Source organism: Saccoglossus kowalevskii, chromosome 7, assembly GCF_978046115.1.
Source record: "Saccoglossus kowalevskii chromosome 7, keSacKowa6.1, whole genome shotgun sequence".
Classification (NCBI taxonomy): Eukaryota; Metazoa; Hemichordata; class Enteropneusta; family Harrimaniidae; genus Saccoglossus; species Saccoglossus kowalevskii.
In genome coordinates, this window is record NC_140647.1 from 11,089,707 (window position 1) to 11,105,420 (window position 15,714).

The 15,714-nt window shown below is 43.9% G+C and overlaps 1 protein-coding gene across 2 annotated transcripts in view; it reads right to left on the reverse strand.

Annotated features, from left to right (window-relative positions):
• LOC102809677 (syndetin-like) overlaps positions 1-15,714 on the reverse strand; it is a 36,843-nt gene that overhangs the window by 14,049 nt on the left and 7,080 nt on the right. For both annotated transcript variants that reach the window (XM_085501081.1, XM_085501082.1), the window contains exons 9-21: positions 15,202-15,237; positions 14,969-15,051; positions 14,653-14,695; positions 13,247-13,345; positions 12,680-12,820; positions 12,040-12,184; positions 4,952-5,040; positions 4,568-4,761; positions 4,005-4,095; positions 2,995-3,189; positions 2,507-2,628; positions 2,101-2,201; positions 1,886-2,004 (exon numbers count right to left, since the gene is read on the reverse strand). In XM_085501081.1, coding sequence (XP_085357207.1) covers positions 1,886-2,004; positions 2,101-2,201; positions 2,507-2,628; positions 2,995-3,189; positions 4,005-4,095; positions 4,568-4,761; positions 4,952-5,040; positions 12,040-12,184; positions 12,680-12,820; positions 13,247-13,345; positions 14,653-14,695; positions 14,969-15,051; positions 15,202-15,237 — 1,458 coding nt within the window. The remainder of the gene's footprint in view (positions 1-1,885; positions 2,005-2,100; positions 2,202-2,506; positions 2,629-2,994; positions 3,190-4,004; positions 4,096-4,567; positions 4,762-4,951; positions 5,041-12,039; positions 12,185-12,679; positions 12,821-13,246; positions 13,346-14,652; positions 14,696-14,968; positions 15,052-15,201; positions 15,238-15,714) is intronic.

The window sequence follows — 15,714 nt, forward strand, 5'->3', positions numbered from 1 at the left end:
ACAGGGTCGGTTCCCTTTGGGGACGCCCGTGGGTCGGTGAGAAAGGAGTCAAAACCCACAGCGGAGACCGGACACAAGGATAAATTCGTTACCGTTGTACCGTTACCGCGTGACGAACCCTAGCTGGCTGAAAGTGGGGGGGTCAACGTGTGCCCTGCCCTGAAAGCCCTGCTCCGAGATCGGAGGCTTGGCTGCCAGCACCCCGTTGGCATTCAGTGCCCGAGGCTCCAGAGGAGGCCCAGTGCAATTAGCCTGAGCCTCGGCCTCCCCCCAAAATAGTGGGAGAGCCGTGACTGGGAACGGGGGTTCCCCGGAAGAGACGTGTTTGAATGCAAACATGCTTTCGTGTCTCTTCCTGCTTGCCCACCGAGGGGACACAGTGGAGACAGCTCGCTCCGACTGCGTCTGATCTACCCGGCCTGCCAGGGACGCAATTGCCCCGACAGTCCTTCGACCAAAGCCCTCAACTCGGAGGCAAACCCGGCGCCATGCGAGGAAGGGTCCACAAAGAGACCCGCAACAGGTCCCATAGGAGAAAAGCCACCAGGGGCACAGCCTTGCTGCAGCCGGTAAAATCGGGTAAAACACCGCCTGAAAAAACAGACTGTGAGGATGCCCTCCGATCAGCGGGGGAGACCGAGAAAAATATCGGTACCTCCACTGTCGGGCCTCTTACTCGACGTCCCGGTACACGAAGTACCGGTAGCCGAGCGTGAGGACTTTCCATTCATGCCAAACACGCACTCACTTTAACCGATTTGTTTACGCGACCTTGCTGTGAAGAAAAACAAGCGACGCGGTCAGTCTCAGCAATTTTGATGGCTCTGAAAGAAAATCTCAGGCCTCAGAACTCCAGTGAAAAACACACACCTTCACGCAGAAACCCCGAACCCCGCACGCAGCTACGACAAAGTATCTCGGATGCGGGTTCTATGCTGGTAAATTCTGAATATAACCACTGCACAGTCGACTCGAAACACGAGGAGACCAAAAAGAAAACGGCAGCGAGCCCTGGTGCTGTCATTACATCTATACATTGCTAAATACATTGTAAATAAAAGACGACATGCATGAGGGAAAAAAACGAAATACAGTTGTGAAAGGTGCCGTCGTGAAACCAACCGGTGGTTACGTAGAGGCGCCGGGTTTTGATTTCTTTGTTGTAAAAAATACTACACACAAAGGGGAAAATGACACGAGGGTAAAAAAGACAAGGAAAACTTATCCTACCAGCTACAATGTCGGATGCCGTGCAGCGGCAACAACCCAAGCTAGAAACCCGGACAGGAAAAAAAGCAGGCGATCCAGCAGAGCCGCTAGATTTCATCTCCTCTCTAGGCGGAGAGCAAATCAGAGTGATTGCTGGCTACCTGTGGCGCTGCCATGTGGCCTCGGTCACGTGGGTTCGTGACGTAAGGGGTAAAAAAATCTTGAGGTCATGGGGCTTCCCCTGACCTAGATTCTATCTCTCCGTCACCGGCAGAATCGCTGATTAATGCCTACAGTTCAAAATAGTCATTTTGACTGACCAGAGTCTATGGTGGGTAATTGAACGTAGTGAATTTGCGTAATTGGTGAAAATTTTTCTATTGCGAAATTAGAGCGATTTCTAATTTTCAGATTCCTGTTCCATTACAAGTTGTGCACAGTCATGACAATAAAGCATTACATTTTATTTTATGTGACCAAAAGTATTAAATTTTCATTTGTCCAGAAAAGTATGAAATTGCTGCAATGTTCATGTAAATAATTAAAGGGCACTATGCCTAAATTGCACCAAGCACTGAAACCATGGACACATACGGTGCATACTTGCTAACATAAAACACTAATACAAAACAAAATGCCTCACAAAGCATTAAAGCAACATTTGTGTAGGACTTACCAGATTATTGGCAAAAAACGAGTAGACAGCAAATAAATAGTAATCAAACAGTTGTGACATGCAAATAGTCACATCAAATGCAACTGATTTCAATACTCGCATCATCTGCATATATTTACCTGTTATAAAAACAGAATGTGTTATTTATGCAAATGAGATAATTAATATGCAGATGTTGATTAAGTGAAAGGAAAAGGACTTCTTCTGAGACTTACCAAAGAAGCGTAGTGCATTTAGTGTTGTATTGGTGACAAGTGGAGGAGGTGACTTGGTGTATGGTTTTTCACCTCGCCGCCTTCCTTTGAGCGATGAATTTCTATGAAAAAAGATTTCATACAATGTAAACAAGATAATAACAACATATATACAAATATTATAGACTGCATATCAACACAATAGCATTCATAATCTACTGTGAATTGCTAATTTTACCATTAGATAATTATTTCACGATTTATTACACAAATTTCCAGCAGATCAGCTTTTGAGAAATGAATGAATGGTCACAGATAGCAAATCTTATGTACAAGAGTAATGACTCATTTCAACATTGATTATGTTATGAGAAATGAAAAAGCTACTTTCTGATTAATGCTGATTATACTTCAGTTGAAATGTTACCTTCTAAGTGGTAGTTCTCCAGTTTGTTCATCAACATAATCTTGTTTCAATTCATCAGGTATGTCACTGTCATCAGAATCTTCTTCGTTCTCATTCACAATCTTTTCACCATCACTCTCATACTGAGGACAAAGCATACAATTGCAACTCAACATATTACACACAAATGCTGTAGGCTAGACAATCATTATCTTATTTTTTACATTATCTCCTTTGGTTTCTAGTTACAGCCAAATTAATTACTACAGTCATGCTATCAACAATCCGTTTTTTTGCTGGATGGATGGACACAATGACAAAGGAACTCAAATCATGAGGCCTCAGTCAGATGAGAACACTGATTTTCACTGCTTAGAATAAATGAAACCTTCAGAGATCAAAGACACAAACAAAAGTGGTGGCAGGGATTCAGTAATGAAGTAGCATTGCTTTAAAATCTGTACGACTGCAGGGTTCACTTCCTGTAATTTTGTTATCTTCTCACTCACCCCATTGGTTGCCATGACATCCTCTCCATCATCTTCTTCAATTTGCATCTCAAAGGGATTTCCAAATTGACTGAATCTAATAAAATAATGTCCATCTTGTTGTTGTTGTTGTTGTTTACTGGGTGAATGAAATGGACTAGAGACATCCTCTTTACTTGTATTTAAGTTTGTCGTTTTTCTCAAAAACTTGAACTCCTATTAAAAGGGGAAATATTGTGCAAAATAAATGATATTTAGAGTTAAAATTATTAGAAAAAAGAAAATATGTCATTCAATGTTTTTTGATGTTGGTGTAAATAAAGATTTTGACTGTGTAGATTGTTATTGTTTCTAAAGATACTCTAAAATGATATATCTAGTGGATTTAATAAATTCTGTTAATTCAATTAATCGTAATATGATTTTTGGTGCATCACCCTAGTGTTCCACCAATATCAGTGAGGTTCAATATCATTATTTGTTTATCAACAATTTAAAATTGAAATCATGGGTATGGCCATCTCAGTTAAAAGTGGTACTACTGGTACAGGCGGTTAATACTTCTACATAAAAAGATGGATAGAAAATTGGTTCTAAAAACTGAAAAACACAGGAATTGAGAAAGAAAGTTTTCATCTTCAAATGGTAAATAACTGCACTGCTTACTCATCAGGTTTCTCATAACATTATGAGGTTGGGAAATACTGGGTACATCGTATAATAATACAGCATAAATATATCGGGATGATGTTGGATAAACAACTAAATGGTTGAATATAGCTTTAAGTGATGCAACAAGTTCCCTGATTACTACTTTATATAGTGTGCCGCCCACAACATAAATTTTATAACCATGTGTAAGCCATTTCTTTTTTAATTTTTCACAATTGATAGACATATTTATATGTTCCCCCATCAGATATCTTACAACCTATCAACAGATACCAAGATGTTAAATTTATACATATATTGTTGCTAAGCAACCAAAGAATCCAAAACTACTGTACTCATAAATATAGAAAAGCCAGTACCTGTAGATTCAGGATGGAGAAGCTAGATTTGACAGGACACAACTCCCATGCTTCATTCTCTAGAAACATTCTCAGTTCATCCATCCTTGCTCTGTAAGAAATATCAAGTACTAGTATTATTGCAAATACTTCAAGAATATATCCTACGAGTAGAACACCCATGCATACTCAATAGTTTTATCACGTATTGATTTGCATACAAAACATGCAAAAATCTTCTTTTTTTTAAGTTGTTGATACGAATATTACTGATCCAAAATAACATGTACCCGGTACATGTATGGTACCAAATAAATACACTGGGATAGGTTAGGATCTTGATGGTATTTGCATATAATTAACATAAATATATGCCATGTGACATCATATATTGGCAATTATCAGAAAAGTTGATGGTCATTGTATTACACATGTTTTATACTAGCAAAACTTGTGCAATGTATTATTGACACACAAATCATAGGCACAGAGTAGCATGATGACAGCAGCTACATAATCCACCAGGGTAAGCAAGACTAAATTATGACTACAAGAGTCATGTGGATGGATGGTCTATGTCTGACCTGTGATAGTTCTTGAAATAGTTAGCACTTTGTTGTCTGATGGAGTCTTGTAAGCCTTCAGATTTACTTCCACAGAATTCCTCTCCAATCTCCATCAATCTATTCACCAAGTTTAAAACATGGAGGAAATCATCAAATTTGAAATACGCTAAATCAGTGCCGAGGAGATAGGTCTTCACCTTCTGCTGTACATCCTATGGATAAAAGGTAGAGTTTTTGTTTAGTTTTTCCATTAGATAAAAATGTCCTCAAATTTTATCAGAAAAGAGCAAACTGCAGCTGTACATTTTATTGGAATCAGATTGTATTTTCCCAGCAACCAGTCAAATCCATTCTAGAATATGCACTAAAGTAAAAGTGCTATTTCATTAACAACTAGCATACCTGCCATATTCTTGTCAAACCATGTTCTAACTTCTTTTTGATATACCTTCTGTTTAGATTAGCTTCCAGATTAGCCGTTCCACTTCCCTCTAGTGGTGAAAGATGAAAAAATGAGAGATTCAAGTAATAAAACATGCAAAATTATTGTCAATTGTCAGGGCATTCTTTCAATTTGCCAAAGTTTGACATAATTTTATAAAAAGTGAAAGATATTATTAATGCTTGAAGAATAAAGTGACGTTTAAAAACACTAGCCCAAGTCATTGATCCTCAATCATAAATAATAAGTGGAAAAGACTGAGGCAAATGACACCTTCACCTGATGATGTTTGTGAGTTACATGTATATTGATAGCCCCTAATTTTACCACATACATGTATATCAGAAGGATATGATTTTAGGCGAGGGTTCTCCGAACCCGCCTATTCACATAGTTCATACCCACCATAGACTCCGGTCAGTCAAAATGACTATTTTGAACTGTAGGCATTAATCAGCGATTCTGCCGGTGACGGAGAGATAGAATCCAGGTCAGGGGAAGCCCCATGACCTCAAGATTCTTTTACCCCTTACGTCACGAACCCACGTGCCCGAGGCCACCTGGCAGCGCCACAGGTAGCCGTTCATCACTCTGGTTCCTTTCTCTCCGCCTCGAGGACTTAGACCAACGCGACGGAAAGAGTGGGGAGGTTGGGGGGGACCCAGAGTCTATGGTGGGTATGAACTATGTGAATAGGCGGGTTCGAAGAACCCTCGCCTAAATTCACTACGTTCAATTACCCACCATAGACTCCGGTCAGTCAAAATGACTATTTTGAACTGTAGGCAGAGTCAGACACCGATAGGTGGCGGGTTTTTCCGAGCAAACAGAAAAAAAAAAAAAGGAGAATGATGAAAGACTTTTCCCCAGTCCGGGATGAAAACAAACCCAAAAACCTAAGTTAAGACCCAAGAAGGGTGGTGTCTTACCTTGCCTGTGCTGTCCCGAAGCAAGAAGCCAATGCTGCTGTGGTAACAGGGTTGGGTGTGCCCGAGAAAGCTAGACCCAAGCCGAATTCGGGGGGTGATAAGCTTGAAGTAGGACCGAAACAGTTCGCATGAGGGCGTAGGTCGACAGAAGCGAAACCTGGGAGCTTCCAGGAAGTGCTAGTGGAACAGACAATCTGCCCGCAAAAATGCCGAGACTGACTTATCGCCTATGCGCAGAGGCCCCTGCGGTCGTTCGGGCTGGGTCAGCAAACAAGGCCTGACCCGCTACGACGGGGCCTAACCTGAAGAGACCCTGCTCAATAGAATGGGTGTCTCTTAGGTAGTAGTTGATGAAGACGTTCTGCGTTCTCCAGAAGCCTGCCCTCAGAATGTGTTTGAGGGGGGGCACCTGACGCTAGCGCTAGTGAGTTAGCAATCGCACGGACCTCATGTTCTCGTACTTGGTGTCTCTGCAAGGTCTGTGTTGAGGAGGATATTGCATTAAAAACCTCCAGTACAGTCGCAGTAATCCACCTGGAGATGGAAGTCGGGGAAGCCGGCTTATCCTGTTTGCCAGGGCCGTAACACAAAAATATGTGTTTGGTTCCCCGTCTGGAAAACCTGGTATGGTTCTTGCGGCAACTCAGCGCTCGGATCGGGCAGAGAAGCAATTCCTCCTGATCCTCCGGACCGACAATATTTGCCAGCCAGGGGATGACGATCGGGTAAGGATCGTGTCCTGGGATTTGGTTCTAGACGAGAAACCCGATTCGTGTCTTTAGCACAACTTGATTGTCCATAACGGCGGTACATCATCCGAGAAGGACAATGCCCCCCCAGTTTTGGCCAACGCCTACCTGAGGCGAGGACCAGTAGGAAGACTATTTTCCACGTCAAAAATTTGAGTGGTGCTTGATCAGAGAGGCTCAAAAGGCGGTCTGCTTAGAGCGGACAACACAGCCGACAAGTCACAGTTGGGCGGTTCCCTTGTATGGGGTCTCAGCGTCTGGAAAGCAGTAAATAGTCTCCTAATAGAAGGACAATCGGTTAGTCTTGTTCCCGTACGTTTGAATGGTGGGGCACAAGGCCGACCTGTAGCCAACGATCGCTGCGTAGGACAAACCCACTTCGTCAAACAGGTGGACGAAGGAGCCTGCTACCTGGCCAATAGAGGGATGGTATCGATCAATCTCCCTTCCGCTACACTAACCAGTGTATGCTCGAAGCCTAGAAATGTAGGCTGCATTGGTGGAATCCCTGTTCGCCCTGGCCAGGACGTTGGCAGCCCGCTCAGATAAAGTTTTCGTATGTGTGGGTCTAATGAGAACCTCTATGCGGGTAAGTGATACCCGCTGGGCTCATGGTAGTGCGCCGTCTGGTTGGGACGGCATGTCCGGAAGCACTGCTGGTGTTTCGACTATCGTTTCCGACAGAAGTGGAAACTAGGCCCTGTTTGGCCAATTGGGTGCGACCAATGATAATATGCAGGTGTGCACCTGTCGAAGTCTTTTCCGGTGCCCGGTGGACTAGCGGGAAGGGAGGAAAAGCGTACACAACTAAGTAGGTCCGCGGGGTAGCAAAGCGACCCTGGCCCAGGCTCCTGGAGTCAGCAGGAGTGTTATGTACGTCGGTAGCTTGGTGTTACAGGGTGCGGCAAACGGTCTAACCTTGGACCGTCCACAGCTGAAACAGCCTGGAGGCTACCCACTGGGGTATCAGCCACTCTATGTTCTGGAGACGGAGTCGCCCTGAAAGGGCGTCGCCAGACTGTTCCTCACCCCTGGAAGGTGGTGTGCGGTTAGCTCCACATTGTATTCCAGGCATCAAAGGAGGATTTTGCTCCGCTAGGACTGACAACGATGGGGAATGCATCCCCCCTCCTTCTTGAAGGAGACCACCGCTGCGTTGTCTGTGCAGAGCAGGACTCTGTGGTCTCGAACTACGGGTAGAAAGCGTGGTAGTGCTAAGTACACTGCTCACAGTTCGAGCCGATTGACATGGTGGTCCCGAAACTTATGCGGGAGCCATATCCTTGGGCTTGTTCGTCCAATAGATGCGCTCCCCAACCCTAGGGGAGGCATCTGTTACCAGAGTCATACCTGCGGCGAGCGGGTCCAAGGAAGCCCCTCTGCCCAAGGTTGGCCAGAGACAACCACCAGGGCAGGGCTTCCTTCACTTGGTCCGAGATCGAAACCCGCCTATCTAGTTCCCATAGGAGAGCTCGGCGTTATAACAAGCGTTATACCGGGCGGCTGCGTAGTGTGGCCTGGGGAACGACCCTTCGAACCGAGGTCATCATTCCGATGATCCGCATTAGTTCACGGAGGGACACCGAGGGAACGCTGACTAGGCATTCGGCTAGGCTGCTTAGCGCTAAGCAATACGCTTGAAATAGCTAAGCCAAGCTTACCTCTGTGTCAAAACTCCATGCCCACGGACACCAACTGCGCGTTGGCTCGAGGTGGGACTTGTCGATTTACTAACAAGCCCAACTGGTGAAGTAAATCCTGTGTTAGCCTGATGCATTTGGCTATTACCCCTTGCCCGGGTTGTTGGTAACCAGTAGTCTGGGTACGGATTGAGGTGTACCGACATCTGGTGAAGCAGCAGCACTACCTGTTTCATCACTCTGGTGAACACGTAGGGCGCTGTGCCTAACCCGAACGGGGGGGCACCGAAATTCGAATACTTGGCCCAGCTGGGCGATTCGAAGGAGATGGCAACTCGCTAGGTGCATCGGTACGTGCAGGTAGGCCCCGCTTAAGTCTAGCGGGGCTAGCCAGTCAAAATGGTGGATGGAGAGAAGAACCCTGAATGGTGTCTCCATGTGGAACCGATCGAGGGGCACGTACTGATTCAGTCTGTCTAGGTCCAAAACTGGACGCCTGCCACTTGTAGATTTGGTACTACGAACACATTTGGGTAGAAGCCTGGACTTAGTTCCGGCTGATGTACCCTGTGTATGGCGTCTTTCCCCAGCAAACTGCTACTTCCTGTCTGATTGCTTCCGCCTTGCGGGAGTCCCCTGGCAGTGCCCAACAGGGGAGACACTGACGGGGGGAAATGGAGATTTCAGCGGTATCCCCTAACCGGATGTCACCACCTGGAAAGGTCCAGGTATCGGTCATCCGCCGTCTCCAAACCGGACTACACCGGCGCAATCTGTGTACGACAGGGATGTGTGGCCATGTGTTCGGCAGTTGTGAGGGGTGGTGGTGCTCCCTTCCCCCATGAGGTGAGTTCCCCAAGGCCTGAAGTAGTCACTAAGTTGTGACCTGGCCACTCACCGAACACGTGCCTGTCCCCCCTGGTTGCAGAGGTGAGCGTCAAACATGCTTCCCCTGCTGCCGGGTAGACGTCCGCCCAGAGAGGGTGAGGAGCCACCACCTGGCTCTTACCTCCCTGGGGGCGCGCCACTACCCTTCCCTCCCACGGAAGGGTATAAGCGCTTGCCTCCTGGCTGACTCTGACTAGCGGACGACGCCCTAGGGCGTTGTGTTTTCTGTGCTTGGGGTGCCCTCCGCTTGCCCATGGCAGGACCAACTGGCTAGCAGATTCGATCTGAACCCTCTGATTCATTGCACTCCGAAGCTCCGAGACTGTACCCACCATTCCCTGAACAAAGAGGGTGGAGGTTGTCCAGTCTGCGTCACTGAGGTGGGGACGTACCCCGACTCAGCTTGTCGGCGAAAACACGTGCGTCTAAGGCCGCTTCTCGTAGCTCAGTAGTGGCCCTGGCCAAGCGAGCCAGGCAACACTAGGGGGTGTCGCACGTAGATGTGCGGTGGCCCACCAGTAAAATGTCGCCTGGTCTAGGAGGCTGGTGCGTTCTGCCTCCAAGGTCACCAGAGTGCTGGGCACGCATAATAATGCGCTCAAGCAACTCTGCCCTCAGGGCTGGATGGGTCGTCCTCAATTGGCAAAGACACCCATGGAACGCGGCTATCCCCCTTTGCCCAGTTTGCCAAATTCGTGGTACCGGGGTCTGGGGAAGGAGCCTTGGAATCCGGTTGGGGGCATTTTGGTCTCATCCCACGCTATGGGGTCTGATCCCGAAACACACCGACCGGGTAGCGTTTGGTCCAGTGGGAAGTGTTGCCTAACGTTATCCCCACCCGTGGGCCTTAATCATTACATCCTCCGCGGCTGACCAACGCCGCCCATCAACACCGTTTGCGTGCTCTGAGCCCCACTCCACACTCAGACGGACAGGGAGAGACGTGCCGACGGGGTTGCTTTGGATCCCGACGCCCGTGATCCCATAAGCGTTGAAGCAACCTTAGGTGGTCGCTTTAGGATCAAGGGTGGGGGTATATACATCGTATCACTGGGATCGATGATACTCCGCCTCACCCCAAAAACGTGGCTCACCGAGCCATACAAATGGAAGACTCTGAGGGACCGCCCGGAGTACCGGCTGTATACGACGCGAGCGAACTGCGTCTCCTTTCACTTTAAATATGTGAGAGGGAGCGTGTTCGACTGTGCGTCTCATGACAGGGTCGGTTCCCTCTGGGAACGCCCGTGGGTCGGTAAGAAAGGAGTCAAAACCCACAGCGGGGACCGGACACAAGGATAAATTCGTTACCGTTGTACAGTTACCGCGTGACGAACCCTAGCTGGCTGAAAGTTGGGGGGGGTGTCAACGTGTGCCCTGCCCTGAAAGCCCTGCCCCGAGATCGGAGACTTGGCTGCCAGCACCCCATTGGCATTCAGTGCCCGAGGATCCAGAGAAGGACCGGTGCAATTAGCCTGAGCCTCGGCCACCCCCCAAAATAGTGGGAGAGCCGTGACTGGGAACGGGGGTTCCCCGGAAGAGACGTGTTTGAATGCAAACATGCTTTCGTGTCTCTTCCTGCTTGCCCACTGAGGGGACACAGTGGAGACAGCTCGCTCCGACTGCGTCTGATCTACCCGGCCTGCCAGGGACGCAATTGCTTTGACAGTCCTTGACCAAAGCCCTCAACTCGGAGGCAAACTTAGCGCCCTGCGAGGAAGGGTCCACAAAGAGACCCACAACGGGCCCCATAGGAGGAAAGCCTCCAGGGGCACAGCCTCGCTGCAGCCGGTCAAATCGGGTAAAACACCGCCTGAAAAAACAGACTGCGAGGATGCCCTCCGATCAGCGGGGGAGACCGAGAAAAATATCGGTACCTCCACCGTCGGGCCTCTTACTCGACGTCCCGGTACATGAAGTACCGGTAGCCGAGCGTGAGGACTTTCCACTCATGCAAAACACGCAACTCACTTTAACCGATTTGTTTACTGGACGCGCGACCTTGCTGTGACGCGGTCAGTCTCATCGATTTTGATGGCTCTGAAAGAAAATCTCAGGCCTCAGAACTCCAGTGAAAAAAACACGCTTTCATGCAAAAACCCCGAAACCCGCACGTAGCTACGACAAAGTATCTCGGATGCGGGTTCTATGCTGGTAAATTCTGAATATAACCACTGCACGGTCGACTCGAAACACGAGAAGACCGGAAAGATTACGGCAGCGAGCCCTGGTGCTGTCATTACATCTATATATTGCTAAATACATTGAAAATAAAAGACGACATGCATGAGGGAAACGAATTACAGTTGTAAAAGGTGCCGCCATGAAAACCAACTGGTTACGTAGTGGCGCCAGATTTTAATTTCTTTGTTGTGAAAAATACTACACACAAAGGGGAAAACGACACGAGGGTAAAAATGACAAGGAAAACTTATCCTACCAGCTACCATGTCGGATGCCGAGCAGCGGCAACAACCCAAGCTATAAATCCGGACAGGAAAAAAAAAGCAGGCGATCCAGCAGAGCTCGCTAGATTTCATCTCCACTCGAGGCGGAGAGAAAATCAGAGTGATGGACGGCTACCTGTGGCGCTGCCAGGTGGCCTCGGTCAAGTGGGTTCGTGACGTAAGGGGTAAAAGAATCTTGAGGTCATGGGGCTTCCCCTAACCTGGATTCTATCTCTCCGTCACCGGCAGAATCGCTGATTAATGCCTACAGTTCAAAATAGTCATTTTGACTGACAGGAGTCTATGGTGGGTAATTGAACGTAGTGAATTTTAAAATATTTTGAGCATTTAATGAATCAGGGTCAATCAGGTGATAATATAATGCAGTGTAGTACCTGTATCTGGAGTAGAAGAGACTTGCTGTGCGGCAGGGTCAAACCTCTCGTGCCAATCTATGGTCTTATGGTAACTCATCATGACTTCCCACAATGCTTTGCACAAATTCACGAGGCACGGGATGTACGTATCCACAGTGATATGCTGCGTGTGTGCAAATAAAAAAATAGAACAGCATTGTTAGATTGGTTCATAATGTACATCCTACACACCTGTTGTACTTTTTTTATTAGAAGCACACTTACAATTAAATGGCAGAGGTATGTCTATGGTCATATTTTAATGATCTAATACACAAAATTATGAGTCCTTCATTTGTAAATATTTATATGAATCTTGCTGATAGCCATGTGTTCTCTTCAAGTAGAAGCTTAGTTAATTGCAAAAACTTTTGCGGTAATAATAATAGACTGAATTACATTACTTAGTCTTCCTAGTTTAACATTTTGAAATGTGGTTTGACACAGATGGATTTAGAGATTTGTTATATGAGCAGTAACTATGTCAACTGCACATACAGATGTCTATCCCGAGTAACAAAGCTTACAGCTATGCATACTTAGTGACACCATCATTTTTGTACATGACACATACTAGATCAAATATACCAAGTGATAAATTTTAAAATTCAAGACTCACCCCACAAAGATCCCTGTACGGCATCTTCTGAAAATTAGTATTGTCACTTCCTGCACATAGCTCTACATATCCTAACACGATAGTAAATGCTGTATTGTGTATTGCACTAGTAAAATGCATATGGAGTTGATCCATTGCTGTCTGAAATCAACAACAAATATTAATGATATAATACAACTGCTCTCACCAGGCAGAAACTTCTTAATATAGTCAGTAAAATTTAATGGATGCAAGATCAATAACTCTATTTCACCTGGCATGCTTTTAAATCATGAAAATGACACATCATAAAAACTGAACAGACCTGTAAAATTAGGACTGTTAAATCTATGATGTAATTACGTATTATATAAAGATGATTTGGTAACTAGCTTTCCAATTTAGATTTCATGTAACTATAAGTTTGACATGGATTAAAAATACAACGATTGAAAAACCCCTGGGCCAGTAAATTGCAATTATACATTTTACATATAGCGGTATGCACCATTACTCAGCCAAGTACTTAACACTAGTTGCAAACATTTGACAGCAGATTATAGGATTACAGGAAGAATGAGTCATTACCTGTGTTTTTCCCAGCAGTCTGTAAGCTGTCTGGACTTTGTTATAATGATGTGTATCAAAGTTTAAACATGTCTTAGCAAGAGCTTGATCAAGTTGCTCCTGAAACACAAAACATTATAATGCATTAGGCTGACACACTGGTGTGTAAGCAAACATGAAATAGTAATAGCAGTAATGAAGCATGCATAATAATGGTATGTAATAGTACATTGTGTGATGTAATAGTGTGTATGTATGAAGTTTGAAGTGAATTGCTCAAGGCATGTCTAAAATAGAATTTATCAAATACAAAATGACCGTCATTTGGCCTTTTGATTCGAAATTACAAATCAAAGTGGCATGCAAAGCTACTTATAGTGGTTAATCCTTCTACCAGGTTTGAAGTAAATCAACCACTACATGTCCAAGATCTGGTTCCGGATATATCAAAATACCTGATTTTAGTGTATTTTTACAACAAAAATGTCCGCCAAAATGACCATCTTTGACCAAATCAAAAAAATCACTGCATAATTATCAAATAAGGTATTAAGTATGTGTGAGATTTGAAGAGAATTGGCATTAAAAAGTATGTAGGTCAAATGTATTTATTTTGTAATTCCATCATTGTAACATGGAAACTCTCTGCTCTACCTACTTGGGTTATTTGAAATCCTGCCCTGGTTGTTGGTTGAGGAACACCTGATGCATTGTTTGTTTTTTTTTCAATCCATGTATGAATACAGAGCCAAATTGAATAGAATGTTATGAAAGACAAGCTAGCTACACAAGTAAACAACACTTTAGACAGCTGACAATCTCTAACAATACACAAACAGTATTTCATGTTGACATCCTCCTATCTCTTTGATACATGAAGTAGGGTAATGTCATTTATATAGGTATATATATATTACCGGTAGGTATTTGTAATTGCACACTTATATTACACTTAAAAAAATATATTCTTTGCCTGGCCAACTGTTAAAATGTTTAATTAACCAAGCTTTTATAAACAACAAAAGCTCCATTCAAAAACAAGTCCATGTTTATTACTGAAAATGCAACCACAAAAATCAAAGTTTGCCATCTACAATGTACATAAAATATCCACTTTGCATCAAACATAATACCTGTCAATTTTTGGCAAACAAACCGAGTGTGCCCACTGCATTCCCTTTTTTTGTTACTATTATTTTTCAGAAAGTTTTCTGGTTGGTCTACCTATCTACAGTACATCACTTGCTCTATGTATTATATGCAGTTCAAGTGAAATTAACATTATTCACGTTTATAATTAAGTACTTTAGCATTAAAAAAATCTTTAAAAATGACCAAAACACAACACATTTTGAAGTTACTAACTGTGAATGAGATGCACCTTGTTCATGAGAGAATTAATATTTAGAATATCCTTATTAACTTACCTCTATCATTTCTAATGTATCTTGAAGTTTGGAATTCAATTCACTACAAGACAAGAAAAGAAAAAATAGTCAGACATGATATATGAAGAATGGTATCACTTATTTAAATGTTTAATATCTTTGTTTATGTATAAAATGAATACAAAAATAATAATATTTTGATGAAACATATTACACATTTATACATGTATGTTATTTTTGTGTATAATTCCCCCTTGGCAACGGGTCTTGGTCAAAATTTATGAAAAAACTATGGAAAAAAATCATCGCTTGAAAAAAACCAAAAGTTGGTGTTTTAAATACAAGTCTAATGTACCTTATGCATGTGAAATGTTTAAACGTACTGGCAGCTTTTTGACATTCTAAACATAACTGGATCGCTCCAGGGTAGTCTTCCTCCTGGAATAACAAAAAAAAAGTCGGTTCAATGACGATATGTTTAATATGTACTTTACTGCTCTTATCATTACTTGAAAGTATCACATATTTAACAGCAATTTACAGGAACATACAGGCATACTAATGATAAATGATGTAATCATGACCTACCTCCATCATTTCACGTAACCTGATATCTGTCCTTTGCTGTCAAAACAAAACAATTACAAGAGTGAGACAATCACAAAATAATTATGTAAACTGAATCACTGTTGCAGTCACGGAAATACACATTCAGACTGGAAGTTATATATTCATTGACAGGAACATTTCTGTTAAAGCATCCGTGTCATTGTACTGCATCATGTGTTTGGTATGGCTCCTATGTGGTGCTTAAGAATACATCTGTATATCTATAACATGATGTAGAATGAATATATAAAATTGTAAGTCAAATCATGTCAGAGATATGGCTCTAGAACCACAATCATTATAACAAAATTTAAATCCGATCTGAAAAACAAAATGACGTGCATCAAGGTCCCATAATGTCCAACATATGCACCAAGTTTGAACAAAATCCATCCATAAATGCTTGATTTAGATGATTTTTCAGCACAAAAATGTCCACCATTCGACCATTTTGAATCAGATCGTTAAACAAATTGATGTGCATATGTACAA